This window comes from Lycium ferocissimum, chromosome 4, assembly GCF_029784015.1.
Source record: "Lycium ferocissimum isolate CSIRO_LF1 chromosome 4, AGI_CSIRO_Lferr_CH_V1, whole genome shotgun sequence".
In the NCBI taxonomy this organism is placed as follows: domain Eukaryota; kingdom Viridiplantae; phylum Streptophyta; class Magnoliopsida; order Solanales; family Solanaceae; genus Lycium; species Lycium ferocissimum.
Window position 1 is genome coordinate 46,974,305 of NC_081345.1, and position 17,537 is coordinate 46,991,841.

General features: G+C 34.8%; 1 protein-coding gene across 2 annotated transcripts; it reads left to right on the plus strand.

Annotated features, from left to right (window-relative positions):
- The first annotated feature begins 3,131 nt into the window (after positions 1–3,131).
- Positions 3,132–16,633, plus strand: LOC132053348 (26S proteasome non-ATPase regulatory subunit 2 homolog A-like). Of its 2 annotated transcripts, none has more exons than XM_059445337.1 (25): positions 3,132–3,270; positions 5,950–6,050; positions 7,370–7,490; positions 7,570–7,629; positions 7,731–7,798; positions 8,113–8,155; positions 8,812–8,877; positions 9,052–9,090; positions 9,173–9,255; positions 10,446–10,560; positions 10,709–10,783; positions 11,215–11,373; positions 11,874–11,981; positions 12,103–12,207; positions 12,288–12,428; positions 12,518–12,622; positions 12,786–13,007; positions 13,191–13,304; positions 13,385–13,600; positions 13,786–13,845; positions 13,963–14,076; positions 14,176–14,261; positions 15,112–15,220; positions 15,364–15,542; positions 16,099–16,633. In XM_059445337.1, exons 1-25 carry the CDS (start codon positions 3,154–3,156, stop codon positions 16,172–16,174), a joined length of 2,682 nt encoding a protein of 893 aa, XP_059301320.1. In that variant the 5' UTR covers positions 3,132–3,153; the 3' UTR covers positions 16,175–16,633. The 2 variants fall into 2 exon arrangements, with proteins under 2 accessions (XP_059301320.1, XP_059301321.1); XM_059445338.1 differs by lacking the exon at positions 3,132–3,270 and adding an exon at positions 4,328–4,332.
- The last annotated feature ends 904 nt before the right edge of the window (positions 16,634–17,537 follow it).

Here is a 17,537-nt window from a genome sequence, read left to right on the forward strand (position 1 = left end):
GTTTGATTTTAAGGAAATTTAGAGATGACGGGTCTTAGGAATTTTGAGTAAATAACAATGAGTTATGGATATTTTGTTTTGGGGGTAACCTGATGCCTTTGGGGATTTTTAGTTAGAAAGGGATTATGGGCTGGGTAGAAACTTTAGAAAATGGGTGAAAATTTGTATTTGGTTTATTTGGGGAATATAGTAATTTCAAATAAATTTTCTCGATTTTCATAATGATAATAAAAGTAGAGGGACAAGATATTTTGGTAAATAGTTTTATCACTTGTAATAGTAAAGTAATCATAGAAACATAACAACAACTATAAGTGTGACGCTAATACAAAAAATATGTTTAAATAAATATTTATAGAGAATACGAATAGGATTAACACTGCAATTAAGCCAGAAGGAGAATAAATGCATGAGTGATTTTTTTTTCTAGTAAAACGAAAAGGTAGTAGTAGTAGTAATAATAATAATAATAATAATAATAATAGTAATAGAGATCATCAAGAAATTTAACTATAGGTTGTGATAAAAAAATATAATTAATATTCTAATAAAATAGAAGCTCAACGATGTAAATTGGATGAAAGGATGGACAAAATTGGGCGTCAACATGGGACTGTTAGAAATAAGGGTATATTAGACCCCATAGGTGGATGGCAGGGGTATTTTGGGGCTCAAAGGTGGATGACAGGGGTATTTTGGGGCTCAAAGGTGGATGGAGGGTATTTTTGCACCAATTCCAATAGTTCGAGGGTATTTTAGGCCCTTATGATTTCTTAAATTACGTACTGTATTTTTATTAAAGCAGAAGATTTATTAATGAATTTTGAAACGTTAAAAATTTCATCTAAACTATATATATTGAAGATACTTCAAAAAACTTTCTTTAACATAAATACAAGTTTCACATCTATTCAATTACCGACAAGTTACGATGTCCTTGAATACATGTCGGAATGACCTTCATGTTATTTATCTTTCATCATATAATTGATTTTGCGAGACAAACCTATCGTGGAGGCCACAAAAAATTGAAGGATTTATCACGGATTTTCGAAAAGCGTCCATCTATGATTAAAATAACATATTTCTAATAGATACTCATATCTATTATATATAGTTAATGTGATTAATGTATATTAAATTTAAGAACCCTTAGATTTATTAATAAAAGCACAATACTTCTCCCTTTTCCTCATTTTATTGTACTTCTTACTCAATTTTCTCCTTCCCGTTCTAACTTCCTTTAGTGATTTTATATCTTTGAACATGAGGAATTTTAATAAATTTTGTGGCTTCAGTCATTATTAAAAGGGGGATTATTTTGATAGTATACCTTTGCTCTTTTCTTTTTGTTGTTGTTAAGCGAAAGGTAAATTTTATTTTTATTGTGCTTACATGGCTGTAACTTTTGGTAATTTTGAGTTTCTTTATTTTTGTTTCAGGTTGATGCGCTCGGAGGAAGTTCATGCCTAACAAGCATAGTAATATGCTTTCCTTTCCAAGTTTACGTGCTCAAATTTTTTTCCGTGGACATTTAATTCAATACCATTGTATGTTTATAAATATCATGAGAATTATCAAAAAACAAAAAATTGACAGGCTTTAAAATTATCGCTTTCGTCATTAGAACTATTTTTAGAGCGTGCATTTACCCCCCCCCCCCCCCCCCCCCCCCCCTTTTTATTTTGTTAATCAGCATTTATATATCTTTAGTTTTCTTAAATTGCTTACTTTGTGCTTTTGCGTTTGGAATGTTCTTGAGATTTTCATTTTCTTTGTTTACATCAAGTAAATGCTCTCAAAGAGGTTCGAGGGTAACAAAAGTATGTTATGTTTTTATCTCCTTTTACTTTATCTTTATCTTCATATTTCTCTCTTACTTTTTAGTATATCTACAATTGTTATGCTTATTGACATGTTTTATTTTTTGCGCATCTATCTATAAAATTTTAATTTCTTGGCAGAAACAAAAAACTTAAACTAAATGCGGAGATTGTCTTTATTTTACTTTTCTACGTTAATTTATTGTGTGTTTATTTTTATCTTGCTTTCGTTGAATCAACGATTTTTATATTTGTATAAGAAACTTTTTAACCGGGCGAAGTGCGGGCAAGTATACTAGTAGTAAATAAAGTAGATAAAAATCTTGAAGACTAGAAATACATGTCAATAATATAAATAAAATTTACAATTTCAAATCACAGTCTATAACAGAAAAACTTTACAAGCTCAACACTGTTGATAAGCATTCTTGGGTAATTTAACTTTTTTTTTTTTTTTTTTACTCAAAGTTAAAATAGAAAAGAAATCACTATAGAATGTATAGAAAGAAAAGCTTTTCCATCCCAATCTTCCTTGAGTTCAAACAATCCTTTCATTAGTGTTCCGATCTATTTACTTGTCATCCTTATTAAATAGATGATCCGAAATAGTTGTTATTTTAGAAAATCTAGATATAATTAACTATTATTAGTTTTCACTTTTAGCGTTACTCAATAAATATGGAAAGAGATTATTGTAGCGGAATAGGGGTAAATTTCATGAATGATCACTTAACTATCACATTTTTTCACCAAAATCACTTAACTATGTTTTGTGTTAAAAAATATAGTTAAGTGACTTTGGTGAAAAAGATGATAGTTATATAACTTTTCTGTTAGAAAACATAGTTAAGTTACTTTATTGAAAAAAAAAACGATAGTTAAGTGACTTTGGTGAAAAAAAGTGATAGGTATATGACATTTGTGTTAGAAAATATAGTTAAGTGACTTTAGTGGAAAAAAATGGCAATTATGTAACTTTGGTGAAAAAAATGATAGTTAAGTGGCCATTCATGAAATTTACCCAGCAAAAAAGAGAGTAACATTAAATTGAAATTAAAAAAATAAGTAAGAATAATTTAATCAAATTACCTTTTTAAGTTAATGTTTTTTTTTTCTTAAAGAGCTTGAAAAAGAAAACACTGGAGGGACAAACAGAAAACTAAAGAAAAAACACTTGGCTTGGTGAAAAAGAAAACCTTTATTCTTCAATATATATATATATATATTTAGGGCTTAAACATAGCATTTTTCCTGTTTGTTGCTCATTTTAGCTACTCATCTTCTTTTTCAATCAAATCACTTGGATTTTTTTGTTAGGGTTTGAGCAAAAATGTCAAAAAATCCGGATCCGAATAGTACCGCCGGAAAACCCGCCGGAGAAGAAGCACCGGTGAAAGTTCCGGCGAAGGATCCAAAGAAAAAGGATGACAAGAAAGACGAAGATCTAGTAAGTATCAATTACTATATTAATCTGTTAAAAATGTTGTACAATTTTGAAATGTTATGTTTTGCTTTTAATCTATGTAATATTTCATGTCTTATTTTGTGATTTTAGAATATGTGTACGTAGTTTTAGGCTTTTAAATTTGTCAGTAATTTTCATTTAGACACTCGAACTACAGCTTGTTTCAATTCAGCACTTGAATACATGATAAATTGTTCCTATTAATGAGAGTATATATATTTGAGAAAAAAATTTGTACAATTTTGAAATGTTATGTTAGGTTTTAATCAATGAGTATGAATTCTGATAAAACAATTTACAATTTTGGAAAGTTATTACTTAGCTGAGTTATTGCAAGAAGAAAAAAGGAAATGTGAAAAAAAAGGATAAAAAATTCATGTTGCTTACGCTTTATGTCTACTGGGAGAAAGGATGTATGTTACGTAGGGTTATTTTGAGTTTGTTACCTGATTTAGCCCATATTTGTGTATAAACACATTTTATACGCTATTGGACAAGGTTGATACATTATGTATAATGCTTTTCCCCCGAGGTATAATGTTGTATAATATTGGGCTACGTGTCGTAAATATTTTCAAAAGCTGTATATTTTTGAAAATTTCCTTTAATCAATGCAAGATACTTCATGGCTTATATTGCATACTATTTGATAGTCAAACAGCATATGTATTAGCAATTCAGTTATACTAATTTGTGAGTTCAAAATTTTGTACTTAGTTTTAGCTGTATTAATTTGTACTTAGTTTTAGCATCACAACAACAACAACAACAACATACCCAATGTCCCCACAAAGTGGGGTCTGGGGAGGATAGAGTGTACGCAGACCTTACCCCTACTATGGAGGTAGAGACTACTATGGAGGTAGAGAGGCTGTTTTCGAAGACCCTTGGCTCAACATAATACAACTATTAAATCATAAAATAACCTTATATTAGTTTTAGCGTCAATCCTATAGCAAAATGTTGTTATAGAGGACATATAATATGACATAACATTGAAATCTTTTCCAAAGAAGAAGCATGAGAAGAAATAATGAAGATCTAGTAAGTATCAATGAGTATGAATCCGATGAAAAAGTTATAATTTTGAAACGTTATGTTAGCTTTTAATCAATGAAATACTTTATGTCTTATTGTGCTTACTAGATTTTGATAGTCAAACAACATTGTCCTAGCAGCTTAATGGGGAAATGGAAATTACTGCTAAATACCATTCGGCCATCTATTTTACAAAATATGTACATAGTATATATGCAAGTGAATAGTTTATACTGCATTTTTGAAAAGTCATCACTTAGTTGATTTTAGTGAGTTAGCAAGGAAAAAAAAGAAGGAAATAGGAACAAAGGATTAAAAATTGGGAAACTTACCTAAATATACCCTTCAGCCATATAGTTTACCAAACATTGCAGAAGCATACACTGTCTATACACTTCGGCTGCATAGGTAGTGTATAGTATATGTATAGGTATGTATAGTATATGTATATCTAGTATACTTTATACACTACTTATACACTGTACATATTTTGCAAACTAGATGGCCTAATGGCATTTGGCTGTAATTTTCGCTTTAATCAATGCAATACTTCATAATGTCTTATTTTGCATACAACATTGTCCTAGCAGTTTAATTATACATATTTATGAGTTTAGAATCTTAGTATGTAGTTTTAGCTATATTAGTTTTCAAAAAGTTAAGGAATAATGTTTGACAAAAATTGGCTGTAAATAGCACATGCTTTACAGCAAATTTGCATACTATTTGATAGTCAAACAACAAATTTGCTGAGTTATTGCAAGAAGAAAAAAGGAAATGCGGAAAAAGGATAAAAAATTCATGTTGCTTTTTATCAATGCAATACTTCATAATGTCTTATTTTGCATACTATATAATAGTCAAACAGCATTGTCTTAGCAGTTTAATTGTACAAATTTGTGAGTTTAGAATATTTGTATGTAGTTTTAGCTGGGCTTAATACATCGTCTTTCGTTAAATATGTCAGCAAATGTGATTTAGACACTTCAACTACAACTTGTTTCAATTGAGCACCTAAACACATGATAAAGTGTTCCTATTAAACACTTTCTATTCAAATTTCGTAATTTTTAATGTGCATGTTCTCAAATGCTCATTACGTAGTTACAACTTGTTTCAATTGAGCACCTAAACACATGATAAAGTGTTCCTATTAGACACTTTCTATTCAAATTTCGTAATTTTTAATTTGCATGTTCTCAAATGCTCATTACGTAGTTAAGTTAATCACTTAAAGTATGTCACCTCTTTAATTATATGAGTTAGTCTGAATAAATCGTAAAATCTCAGGCATGTTCCAATTGTCCAATTGAAGATGATGTGTAGAATTAAAGGAGATGACTTACTTTATGAGTCTAAATGAAATTTGCTGACAAGTTTAAGGGGCTCTCAATGTATTAATTTTCGAAAAGTTAAGGAACAATGTTTGAACAAAATTGACTCTAAATCTCACATCTTTTCGGAACGAAGGGAGTAATATTTATTATTTTTGGATAGGCATGTTAGTTTAATAGAACCAGAGAGAAGCAATGCTTCTCTTAGCTGATTATTTGTCACCACTTTTAGCTTATGTATGTTGTGTCTTTGGTTTATTTATTTGTTGTTTTATGATATTGTGTTTAGTCCGAAGAAGATTTGGCTTTGAAGCAGCAATTGGAATTGTATGTGGAAAGAGTTCAGGATGCAGATCCCGGACTTCAGAAGGTTGCCCTGGAGAGCATGAGGTTTTTCTTTCTTTTCGTTATTATTAAATTTCTTATTTTGGGTACTTGAATGCATAGTTGACAGTGACCCACATTTTTGTTCACTTCTACTGGATTGACGAAATGTAGTGAAGTGTTTATTGGCTTAAGAGGTGTGTTTATGAAGCTTTGTGCAGCATAGAATCTCAGGATGATTGTGCATCTCATTTGTGTTTGAAGTTTTGAAGATATTAGTTGTATTTGAAGGAACTTTTGGGACAGTAATCGTCTTGCAAGAATGAGGGAACTGACTATTAAGACTTCCATTTAGTTCTTCAGTGTGCTTTCTTTGCAAGAGTGGTAATAGCAGGTGGAAGAAGGTCCCTCAGTCTTATTGTTTATGAATCTCCACGAAATGTGCCAAAAAACTTAGTAATACTTAGCAGCACGTGGAAGACGTCCCTTGTTCTTTTTGTATGTATCTCTAAGAGATGTGCCAAGTGCACCTATGATTAGAACTAGTGTCTTTAGCACACTATCACAAATGCAAGAGCTGTGCATCCAAGGGTGTGGCTTAGCAGTTAATGAAGTGGGTGAACACGTTGGAGAATAGGGTTCAATTTCCAGCAGAGACTAGAAACTAATTATTTTCTTTCCATTTACCTAATCCTTGGTGGTCAGAGTTACCAGGACCTCTGCGGAGGAAGGTACAGGTATTCAATGGAATAGTCGAGGTGTGCTTAAGCTGGCCCTGACACCACCATTGCACGAAAAGATTATAAAAATAAACAGTCCCATAAAAAGCATTGTTGGACAGTCCGTATAAAACATTGTTGGAGTAGAACTTATTTGACACTCCGCACAAAACATTGACGGATTAGCATTTGCAGTCAATTTCCAAAATTTGAAAGATTGCCGGTTTTGAATTGAGGATGTGAGACATGCTTATCACCTGTGCATATTTGGGTGTCCTATTTTGGAAAATACCATTTCCTTTCCTTCTATCAGATAGTTTGAGTTGAGATGGAGACTAAGAAGATAATTTGACTTTATAAGTAGAGTTAACATATTTAAACAGATAAAACAATGTATAGTCAATCTATTTACTAAACAAAAAGGTCAATGCATAGTCGATGTGGTATATCACTATATACTGATAAAAAAGCGTAATGTTTTTGTCAACATGGTATATCAACAATAGAATGTCCATTTGTTGAGTTGTGTATAAGGTTAATAGTTACAAGAAGAATGACATGCCAGCTTAAGAGTTTCAACTCCCAGAAGGTGTTGATGGTGTTTACAGTTATAGGAGAAAACTAGGATGTTTATCTTTTCTCTTATTCATTTTTTCTCTTTTGCAGGCAGGAAATACGTACGGCAACAAGCTCCATGACATCGGTTCCAAAACCACTGAAGTTCTTGCGTGCCCATTATGGAACACTAAAGGGATTTTATGAGAAAATGCCAGATTCAGATTTGAAGGCATTGACTTCTGTCCTACACTTCTCTATTCTGAAATTTGAATATACTTATTCACATGTTTTAATTTCAATGCATGCAGACACTTCTGGCAGATATTCTCTCTGTACTGGCTTTGACAATGTCTGCTGAAGGAGAAAGGGTATGTTCTGTTTATTCTGTTATACTATTAATTCTTTGGTGTGAGCTTAAGTATCTTTATTAGCTATAATAGATATTGTTAATATTCTTTGGTTCTTACAGGAGAGCTTGAAGTATAGACTGTTGGGATCTCAAGGCGACATTGGTTCCTGGGGACATGAATATGTTAGGTAAGCATATCTTTGTTTTTGTACTCCAGCTATCCTGAGATATTTAGTAGACTGTACCAATGCTGTTGCAGACTGTAAATGCGATGAAATTAGTCTTAGTTTTGATGTTGCATCTATATGGATTTCTGATGGTAATTGATTGTAACGATAAGATATTAGTTGTTTTACATATTTCTTGATGCGTATGCGAGTGCGTGTTATCATTTCCGATTTCTGCGATCTCCATTTTTGCCTGTAATCTGCACAAAAAAAAAAGAAGTAATTTCCTCCTGCATCCTCTGATGTTGCTGTTAAATGCTGGCTGTTTGTGACAGGAACTTGGCTGGAGAAATTGGACAAGAGTATGCAAAGCGGCAGGTTAGTGTTCCTTCAATCCCGAGGTTCTTGTAAAGTGTGAGCAGATAGCTGTCAACAGTTATTGCTGTAGTGCTTTGTATTCGGGAATTCCTTGTCTCCAGTCTAATATTTGTATATTTTTTAGATCACCATTACATGCAACTCCATCTGTATCTATTCCAATTTAATTTATGTGACACTCTTTCCATTTTGGGATGTTTCAAAATGTTTGACACCATTTTATTTGTACAACTTTCAAGAACTTAAATTCATAAACCATTGACACATTAACTTTGACGTGAGTTTGCTCCCTTTGCGACTGATATTTTAACACTCCATCTTCACTAATATGTTTTATGAGTCTAATTAACATCTTAACTCCATGCCTAATCAAACGGGATGACATAAAATGAAATGTAGGGTGTATATTTATTTCTACAAGTCCTTGTTTTCATTACCAGCAAATATTTACATATAGAATTCCTTTAAGATAGATATTTCTTCAATATTGTGCCTTTGCCTAAAATTCATTGTTTTCTTTTTGGAATTTGGGTTAGAGAAAAGAGTTCCTGCCTTGAGGCATGCTTTCTTACTCTTAAATCATGATATGATTCTGACATAAATCAGTTTCATTAGCTTGCATATATTTATGCTCTCTATATATGTATTATTTTCAGAGTGAAGAGGCCCCAATTGATGATCTTATGGAGCTCGTGCAACAGATTGTTTCTTTCGACATGAAGGTATCAAATATCACATATGATTTTCTGTTGTCAATTGTGACAAGTTGCAGGATAATAGAGTATAAGAGGTTGCTACGATACATCGTGTCCTGAGCAGATACATAAATCTCTCTGTATTTATCTACCCTTTACTTCTGCCAGAATGTTCAATTGATATCGTTCTTTGCAATGTAGCATAATGCCGAACCTGACGCTGTGGATCTTTTAATCGAGGTACTGTTTCTTTCCTGATACCATGCATCATTTGGTAGTATGTGTATAAGTGTATTAGTAAAAATCCTTCGCATAATTCCAGGTTGAAGACCTTGATCTCTTGGTGGAGCATGTGGATAGCAGCAATTGTAAACGGACATGCGCTTATCTCACCAGTTTTGCAAAGTAAGTCGGCTCTGGACATGTTTATGGGTATCCCCTGAAGAACATCTGAATCCCTTCAATTTTCTGATAGGATGAGTTCTAGAGGAGCTTTTGTACGCCACTCTATGCGTTTCTCTCTTCTTTTATTCCTCTCCCTTTTTCTGTGGTTTCTTGTCAAACCAGAATCTTCAATGTTGATTTCAGCTTGTGAGTTGAGACTAATAGCTTAAATCACATATCCTGATATTTTGCTTCTAAGCGGTATTCATTTATCACTAAGCTAATAAAAACCCTAGAGAGGGTATATACTCCCTGTGAGCATCTTGGACATGCATATACGTGATGTTAACTGTTGTTACATAGTTGAGGTATTGGAATCGTAGATTTAAACTTGAAAAATTAAGGAATCAGCGCACGAGCTTTCTTGGTTTTTTGTGTAAGGTTTTGGCTTTCTTGTTTACCTTAAGGGGACGAGTTGTTTTCTCAAAAATGGCCAATTCATATTAAAGCATCTACAGAGTTTCCAAAGACGTTGCAATTGGAAGCGAGTTCATCAGGGATCAGAGCACGATATCTAATAATTATAATTGGTAGGCTCGCACCCAAGGGTGTGACTTAGTGGTCGATGAAGTGGATTGAGAACCATGAGATCTCAGGTTCAACTCCCAGCAGAGACAAAAACACTAGGTGATTTCTTCCCGTCTGTCCTAGTCTTGGTGGATAGAGTTACCTGGTACCTGTTGCTGGTGGGAGGTGGCAGGTATCCCGTGGAATTAGTTGAGGTCCGCGCAAGCTGGCCCGGACACCATGGTTATCGGAAAAAATTATAATTGGTTGGCTCTGTTTGAAAATAAATTTTAACCTTTGATAGACATGAGATACCCTTCCTAGTACCCTTTGGAAGACAATCGTTAGAGAATAGATAGCGTTGTGCATGCATAAATTCCAATTAATATTGTGCTGTCTGATTGATGGTCTATGCCGTTTGCCAGTCTTGCTTGAGCAACTGAGAGTTTCAAACTTTTCCTCCCCCTCAAAGCTCAATTTATTGCTGTCTACCATGTTGTAGAAGGCAGGCTAAAGTGCTTATGCTTTGTTTAATGCAGGAATGATACTTTCTTTTGTCTATTTCTGTCTACCAATCTTCTTCCATCTGATTTGTTCTGTCTACGACCTCTGCTTCAGCTCACATGCCTTTTGTTGTCTTACAGATACCTTCCTGGGCCTGATGACATGTTGGTACTAGATATTGCATACACTATATACATGAAGTTTGAGGAGTATCCTCTCGCACTTGTGACTGCATTAGCCCTAGACAACATGCAGGTATGCACTGCTTACTATTACTAGCTAATTCTTTTTCGTTTTTCGATATACTGTGAAGTATGTTTGTCAGAGACTAGTGGATCTTTAAGATTTTACATTCTGAAATCTGAGTACTTGTTATTATTTTGGTTTCCATCTTCTCTTGCAGTCTATAAAGCAAGTTTTTACGTCATGTGATGATAATCTACGGAAGAGGCAGTTCTGTTATATCCTTGCTCGCCATGTAAGTTCTTCATTGTGTGCTATTTGTATTAGTCAGAGCATTCCAGCATGTAGAAGAATCCTAGTTTTCTTTCTGGGTCAAAGAATACCTCTAATTCAGATTCTTGATCTCTGAGGTTTTATATCAATGCTTTTTCACTGCTGTTCTATGAGATTATTACTGGTGTAATGATCAGTAACTACTTTTTTTTTGGAAATGAAAGATGATCAGTAACTCCTTAACAAAGAATGATACATTGAACTGTCACTGCATTATTTCATTAGTTAAAAAAGAGAACTATCCCTCCATTATTTCTTTTATTTCCCTGTAATACCCTTTTTGCCCTATATTCCCTGCCAGGTATATGTCTCCTCAGGCCTTTTCAACATAATGTTAATATGTTATGATAATTATAGATCCAAGATGCTAAATTTGACAATTTTGAATCACAGGGTCAAACGTTTGATATTGATGAAGAGATGTGTGCGAGTGATGAAGAGAGAGAAGTATTGCAGGAAATTGTTAACAATGCGAAATTAAGTGAAGGGTATCTTGCACTTGCTCGTGATATTGAGGTCATGGAAGCCAAAACCCCTGATGACATATACAAGGTTAACACTTCTACATAACACCTCTCCTTATCATGCTTGATTTGTGTATACTGTTGTATCTGTTCGATATTCCCAATTTGAAGTGATTCACCTGACATTGTCCTGGAGGCATATGTTACCGACCCTGTGTATCTGCTTTTATTCTGCAAGAAATATCTCATGTCATTGTTGCATTGTTTTGCCAGCATCCAGTTATGGTTATTAATTATCGACGAATCTGCTCCTTTTTTTAATTTGCTTTCTTTTTTAATTTTTGCCATCCTTTCTCATGTTCTAAATAAATGTGTGAGTAACTTATCTCAGTTTTCTTTTGCACCTTGGTTGGCCATTCGAAGAAAGATAAAGAACGCCTGCTTGAACAAAAGATCTGTTTTGGGTGATCTGTCATTTATGAAAACATTTCATCTGAAGAAATTGACCTTTATGTTTTTAGTTATTATCACATAGAAAAAGCTTATCTGTAAATTGCAACTAAATCAGATCTTGTTTCGATTTATTAGCCACATTTGCTTGATGGCCGAGCTAGTGCTGGGGCAAATGTCGATTCGGCTAGACAAAATTTGGCTGCTACATTCGTCAATGCATTTGTCAATGCTGGTTTTGGCCAGGTAAAATTAGTCAAGTTGTATTTTTCATACCCAGGCATGCACATATAGATATATGTTTGTATTTGTATAGCTTGTTGTGTATCTGTATCCATAAACAACTCTTGGTATTTTTCTGCTGCAGGATAAGTTGATGACGGTACCATCAGAGGCCACAAGCGGTGGTTCCTCTACAAACTGGCTTTTCAAAAATAAAGAACATGGGAAAGCTAGTGCTGCAGCAAGTCTGGTATAGATGTTTACTAATTCTTTCGACTCTCCTTGTTGATTACCTATTTGCAGCTACTGATTGTTCTTTCCCGAATTTAGGGAATGATCCTGCTTTGGGATGTTGATTCTGGGCTTGCACAACTTGACAAATATTTCCATAGTACTGATACCCATGTAATTGCCGGTGCACTATTAGGAGTTGGGATTGTAAACTGTGGCATCAAGAATGATTGTGATCCGGTGAGCATCATCTAATGTTTATTTGATGTCTATACCCATTCTCTCCACAAATCTTCATATCCTGAGATTTCACTCTATTCTCTGTGCAGGCATTGGCACTTCTTGCTGAATATTGTGACAAAGATGACCCTTCAGTTAGAATAGGTGCTATAATGGGTCTGGGTCTTGCTTATGCAGGTGCTCAGAATGAGCAGGTAATGTTCCTATTTCTTCTTTTGGGTTTGGTAGACAAGAATAAACTTTCTTCTCTGTCCTTTAATTCATCCTTAGTTTACAAAGTTCTACCTTGTATTTTGGTACTCTATAAGATTGGTCTGGATATATACAATGTTACATTGAGTGCTCGCCGTTTTTCAGATCAGAAGTATATTGACTCCCATACTTGGAGATAGCAAGGCGTCCCTTGATGTAATTGCATTCACTGCAATATCGTTGGGCTTGGTGTACGTGGGTTCATGTAACGAAGAGATCGCCCAGGCAATCATCTTTGCATTGATGGAGCGAAGCGAGTCAGAATTGGGAGAGCCTCTTGCCCGTCTCTTGCCTCTGGGTCTTGGTCTTTTATACCTTGGGAAGCAGGTAACTGAAAAAGTTACATGCGTTAGTTTCTACAGAGATTGAAGAAAATCTGAATTAACTGCAGTTCTTGATACCTCTGCCGATTATCAGCTATAGCAATATGACATAGATACTCGTGAATATCTATTCAACATTGTTGGATTGTATAACTTCTTATTCTGATTTGGTATCTCTGTCCTATAGGAAAGCGTTGAGGCAACAGCTGAAGTTTCAAAGACTTTCCACGAGAAGATCAGAAAGCATTGCGATATGACCCTCCTTTCTTGTGCCTATGCTGGGACAGGCAATGTACTCAAGGTAATAGAGGTTTCCTTCCTTTCACCTCTAAGCGATTCCGGTTTGAATGATTGCAATTGCTGACCGTTATTCTTCTCTAGGTCCAACAATTTCTTGGTCAATGTGCTCAACATCTTGAAAAGGGTGAAACCTATCAGGGACCAGCTGTCCTTGGTATTGCGATGGTTGCAATGTCTGAAGAGTTGGGGCTTGAAATGACAATACGCTCACTAGAACATCTTTTGCAGTATGGGGAGCAAAATATCAGAAGAGCAGTTCCATTGGCTCTTGGCCTCCTCTGCATATCAAATCCTAAGGTATGATATCTCGAAATATCCATACAGTAGATTTCTTTTTCCATCCTTGTTTCTTTCACTCACTTTTTTCTGCGTTAGTGTTCTGGTTTTACCTCTTTTATTGACTGGTTGCTTATGGCCTGTTTCTCTTTTCTTCTGCTTTCATCTCTTGGTAACATATTTATTCCCCTGGCTGGCTTGGACAGGTCAATGTCATGGACACTCTGAGCAGGCTCAGTCACGATTCAGACACTGAAGTAGCGATGGTATTTCTTTTGTTACAATCTCCCCAAAAAAAATAGTAGAAACGGTATTTTGGATGAGTGTAGTTATTTGAGCAGCTATTAGATTGTTAAATCTAAAAACTTATCTAAATTATACAGGCTGCTATCGTTTCCTTGGGATTGATAGGTGCAGGAACAAACAATGCTCGAATAGCTGGAATGCTGCGTAACCTGTCCAGTTACTATTACAAAGAAGCCAACCTTCTTTTCTGTGTAAGAAACAAAATATTTCTCAGTTATTCTGTGACAAGTCCATATCCTTGTGATTACACACCCACTTACTCTAATCATTGGCATCTGCTACTTCTGTAGGTGCGGATCGCTCAAGGTCTTGTTCATTTGGGGAAGGGCTTGATAACACTCTCACCATATCATTCTGAACGATTTTTGTTATCTCCGTAAGTTTTCTCTTCTATAGAGAAGCATTCTTCTCCAAACTATTATGAAAGTCCTTTAAAGGCTTTTTTTGGCTAAACATACTTTTTTGAGTTGAAATTTTATGTGATTTACCTAGTTAAGAAGAGTTTTTTGAATGAGGATGTTTATAAGTGAACAATTGCAGATAAACAGAGAAGTGCCACTAAAGGATCTGTTATATTCTGCTTCTTTAGAAGTGTGTCCGGGAGATTTTTCTTTCACCGGCCTATTTGTACCCAGCTACAATCTCTTCCCTTATAAAAGAAAAAAGGGCCCCTCGGGGGAAGGGATCTCTTTTCTGCAATGGAAAAAAACGGACTTAAGTAGCCCTCGAGGAGTCCGTTTATTCTCTCCGTCTGAGCTTTCAAAGATATACCGACCGTAGGCATCTGATGAGATTTGTTATCTTAAATGACAACTACGTCTTAGTCCCAAACAAATTGGGATCGGCTATATGAATCCTCACTATTCCATCCACTTAAGCTCAAATAATGTCATCATCACACCAAATAAAAATTAGTTAAATATATGTAAAAAAGTTTATTACACTTAATAATAATAGTAGAAGTCCTCTAGCAAGACTAAAACATAGTAGATATTACCTATATGGATCTTTTTCCTCCTTGCCCCATCTTTAAGCAAATTTGCATGAACTTCAAGAAATTATAGATCTTTTGAGACAACTCCCTTCCATGAAGATCACCATCCCCTTTTAACACATTTGTTATCTTAAACCTAAAATAAATATGGACATGAGCTAGCCCTTTTTGATTCTTTCTGAAACTTCAAACCCCAATATGATGTTGGCTCTTAAATTTTGAACCGTTTCAGGACTGCGCTAGCTGGACTCATAACTATGCTGCACATATGTCTTGATATGAAGGCCATTATCTTGGGGAAATACCACTATGTGCTATATTTTCTGACACTGGCAATGCAGGTTTGCTGTTTCTTGAACTAGCCTTCCCCTCCCTCCTGTTGCCCTGTTTGGTTGGTTTGGCTTCTGTGTTTTTAGCCAATCCCCTCTGCGGCCGCCCTTTTTGTTTTCTCTTTAATCATTTATGTGTTTGCTTCTTCTTACAGCCAAGGATGTTAATGACTGTGGATGAGAATTTAAAACCCTTGTCAGTGCCTGTTCGAGTTGGCCAAGCTGTTGATGTTATAGGTCAGGCTGGTCGACCAAAGACGATTACAGGTTTTCAGACACACTCAACTCCGGTTCTCCTTGCTGCTGGGGATCGAGCTGAACTTGCAACAGAAAAGTATTGTTCTTCTCCTATGAAACTTGCTAGTTATATTGCATGGTTGTTGCTATTTTGTCTCTCAATCATTTGATGATTTTATTTATTATCATAATTTCTGACGATGCACATCTGATTTAACTGACTAGACACTTTTGGTCTTTCCATTAATGGACTTACATCAATCTGTTGGAATTTTTATCCAACAAACATGTAAGTGCAATATGTTATTTTTCGTAGTTTTTCTTTTTTCCTTCCTTTTTAACATAATTTCAGCAAGTTCATCACTGCAATATTTTTCGTGACTTACTTTAATACTTCCTCATAAAAGATATTCTATTCCGTGTCAAAGTCAAATATTAGAGCTGTTTTGCTCGCTTTAAAAGTATGGAGTAATACAAGCTCCACTTAGTGTAGACATGGGCACTGATGGCAGTCACATGGCTAAGAAATTAACAATTATTGGTATCATGCTCAATCGAATATCACGAGTACCAAAATTGGGACCTCAATAACTGACGGACGACAAACATAATATTCGTCCTTCCCATCTACTAATATTCTTGTTAAAATGCAGGTACATTCCACTCTCGCCCATTCTTGAAGGTTTTGTTATATTGAAGGAGAATCCAGAGTATAGGGATGATAACTAGTCATGTACCAACTGAGTGCACTAGAAGATTTAATTGGGCCAAGGATAATTCATCAGATGAATGTCCGGGGATGACGACGAAGACCATTGACATTTATTTAGCTCAAGTTGATTGCTTCATGATTAGTCCATGTGCTGAAATCGTCATGGCAAATGACGCTACCACATCTACCTTTGTAAAAGAATGTTCGAAAGAAGAGAATTGAATCCTGGACTATTATTCATGATTTCTAGTCTACAAGTGACTACCCTCGGGTTGTTGCAAGCTCTAGAGGTGTAACATTGGCCAAATCTTTACTATATGAAGGAATTTAGCTATTGCAAAGAAAATATGTTTCACTTGCACATCTTTTACCTGTCATATCCTGCCCACGTCCCATCGTTGTGAATAGCAGCTATAATCACTGAAACTGAAATGGGAAATCCTATATGTTGCTTTCAATATGATTTTTCTGTAGCAGATACCTGTTGTTCCATTGGAGCTTAGCCTTAAATGCTGCCTTTAGTTTTGAATAGTATCCTAACTGTTCTTTGAGTTGTGGAGTTGAAATTTCATTTTCTAGCCAAGGAATTACTCTTTTTTTCACTTGGACTCTCTTTTTTAGCTTTCGGAACTTGTGGGGAGAATGTATTATCATGGTTGTTGATTGAGAATTTTTTATCAAATACTGAACTGTTTGGAGCAACTGGAAGGAGGTGGGGAAAATCTGGGAACATCGATTTTATGGCCTATTATAAATATTATTTTAATTCAATTGTCCTTTTTCATAGGAGACTGGTATGCTCCATTTAACATTACCACACTCAAAAAAAAAAAATAAAAAAAAAAAATAGAAGACTGGTATGAGTAGAAATATGAGATTAAAAATAGGAGACTGGCATGAGTAGAATATGAGATGTTTTGTGGTGTTATCCACTTTCTTCGTTCCAAAATAAGTGTCGCATTAATATTTTTGTGCTCTGTTGAGTTGATGTAATCTAAAATTTTTTGTGATATATTTGATATGCATTGACCCGGCTAATTCTAGGCTCTAGCTTGCCCTAGTTAATTGGGGAGGGAGACGTATTATTTACGTGTTCGGATGAGCTTTTATAATTTTATACTAGATTTTATTGTGTACATCAGGGAAGTCATTAAATTTGCATAAATATTTAATTGCGGACGCTGTAACGAAGATGACTATTCTTCAATGACAAATTTTCAATTTTTTGCGTGGATCGTCCTTCATACGGACCGGGCTTTAATTTTGCACTTTTTTGTGCGGATTGCCTTCATATGAACTGGTCTTTAATTTTTGCCGTTACTTCTCACTTAATGAATCTGTGGGCCAAAATAACACTTATCTTACTGAGCTGTTTCTGGA

Coding starts and splice junctions, on each gene's coding strand:
- LOC132053348 (XM_059445337.1), top strand. CDS start 3,154: ATGTCAAAAAATCCGGATCCGAATAGTACCGCCGGAAAACCCGCCGGA. Junction 7,630..7,730: donor TGTCTGCTGAAGGAGAAAGG/GTATGTTCTGTT, acceptor TGGTTCTTACAG/GAGAGCTTGAAGTATAGACT. Junction 10,561..10,708: donor TAGCCCTAGACAACATGCAG/GTATGCACTGCT, acceptor CTTCTCTTGCAG/TCTATAAAGCAAGTTTTTAC.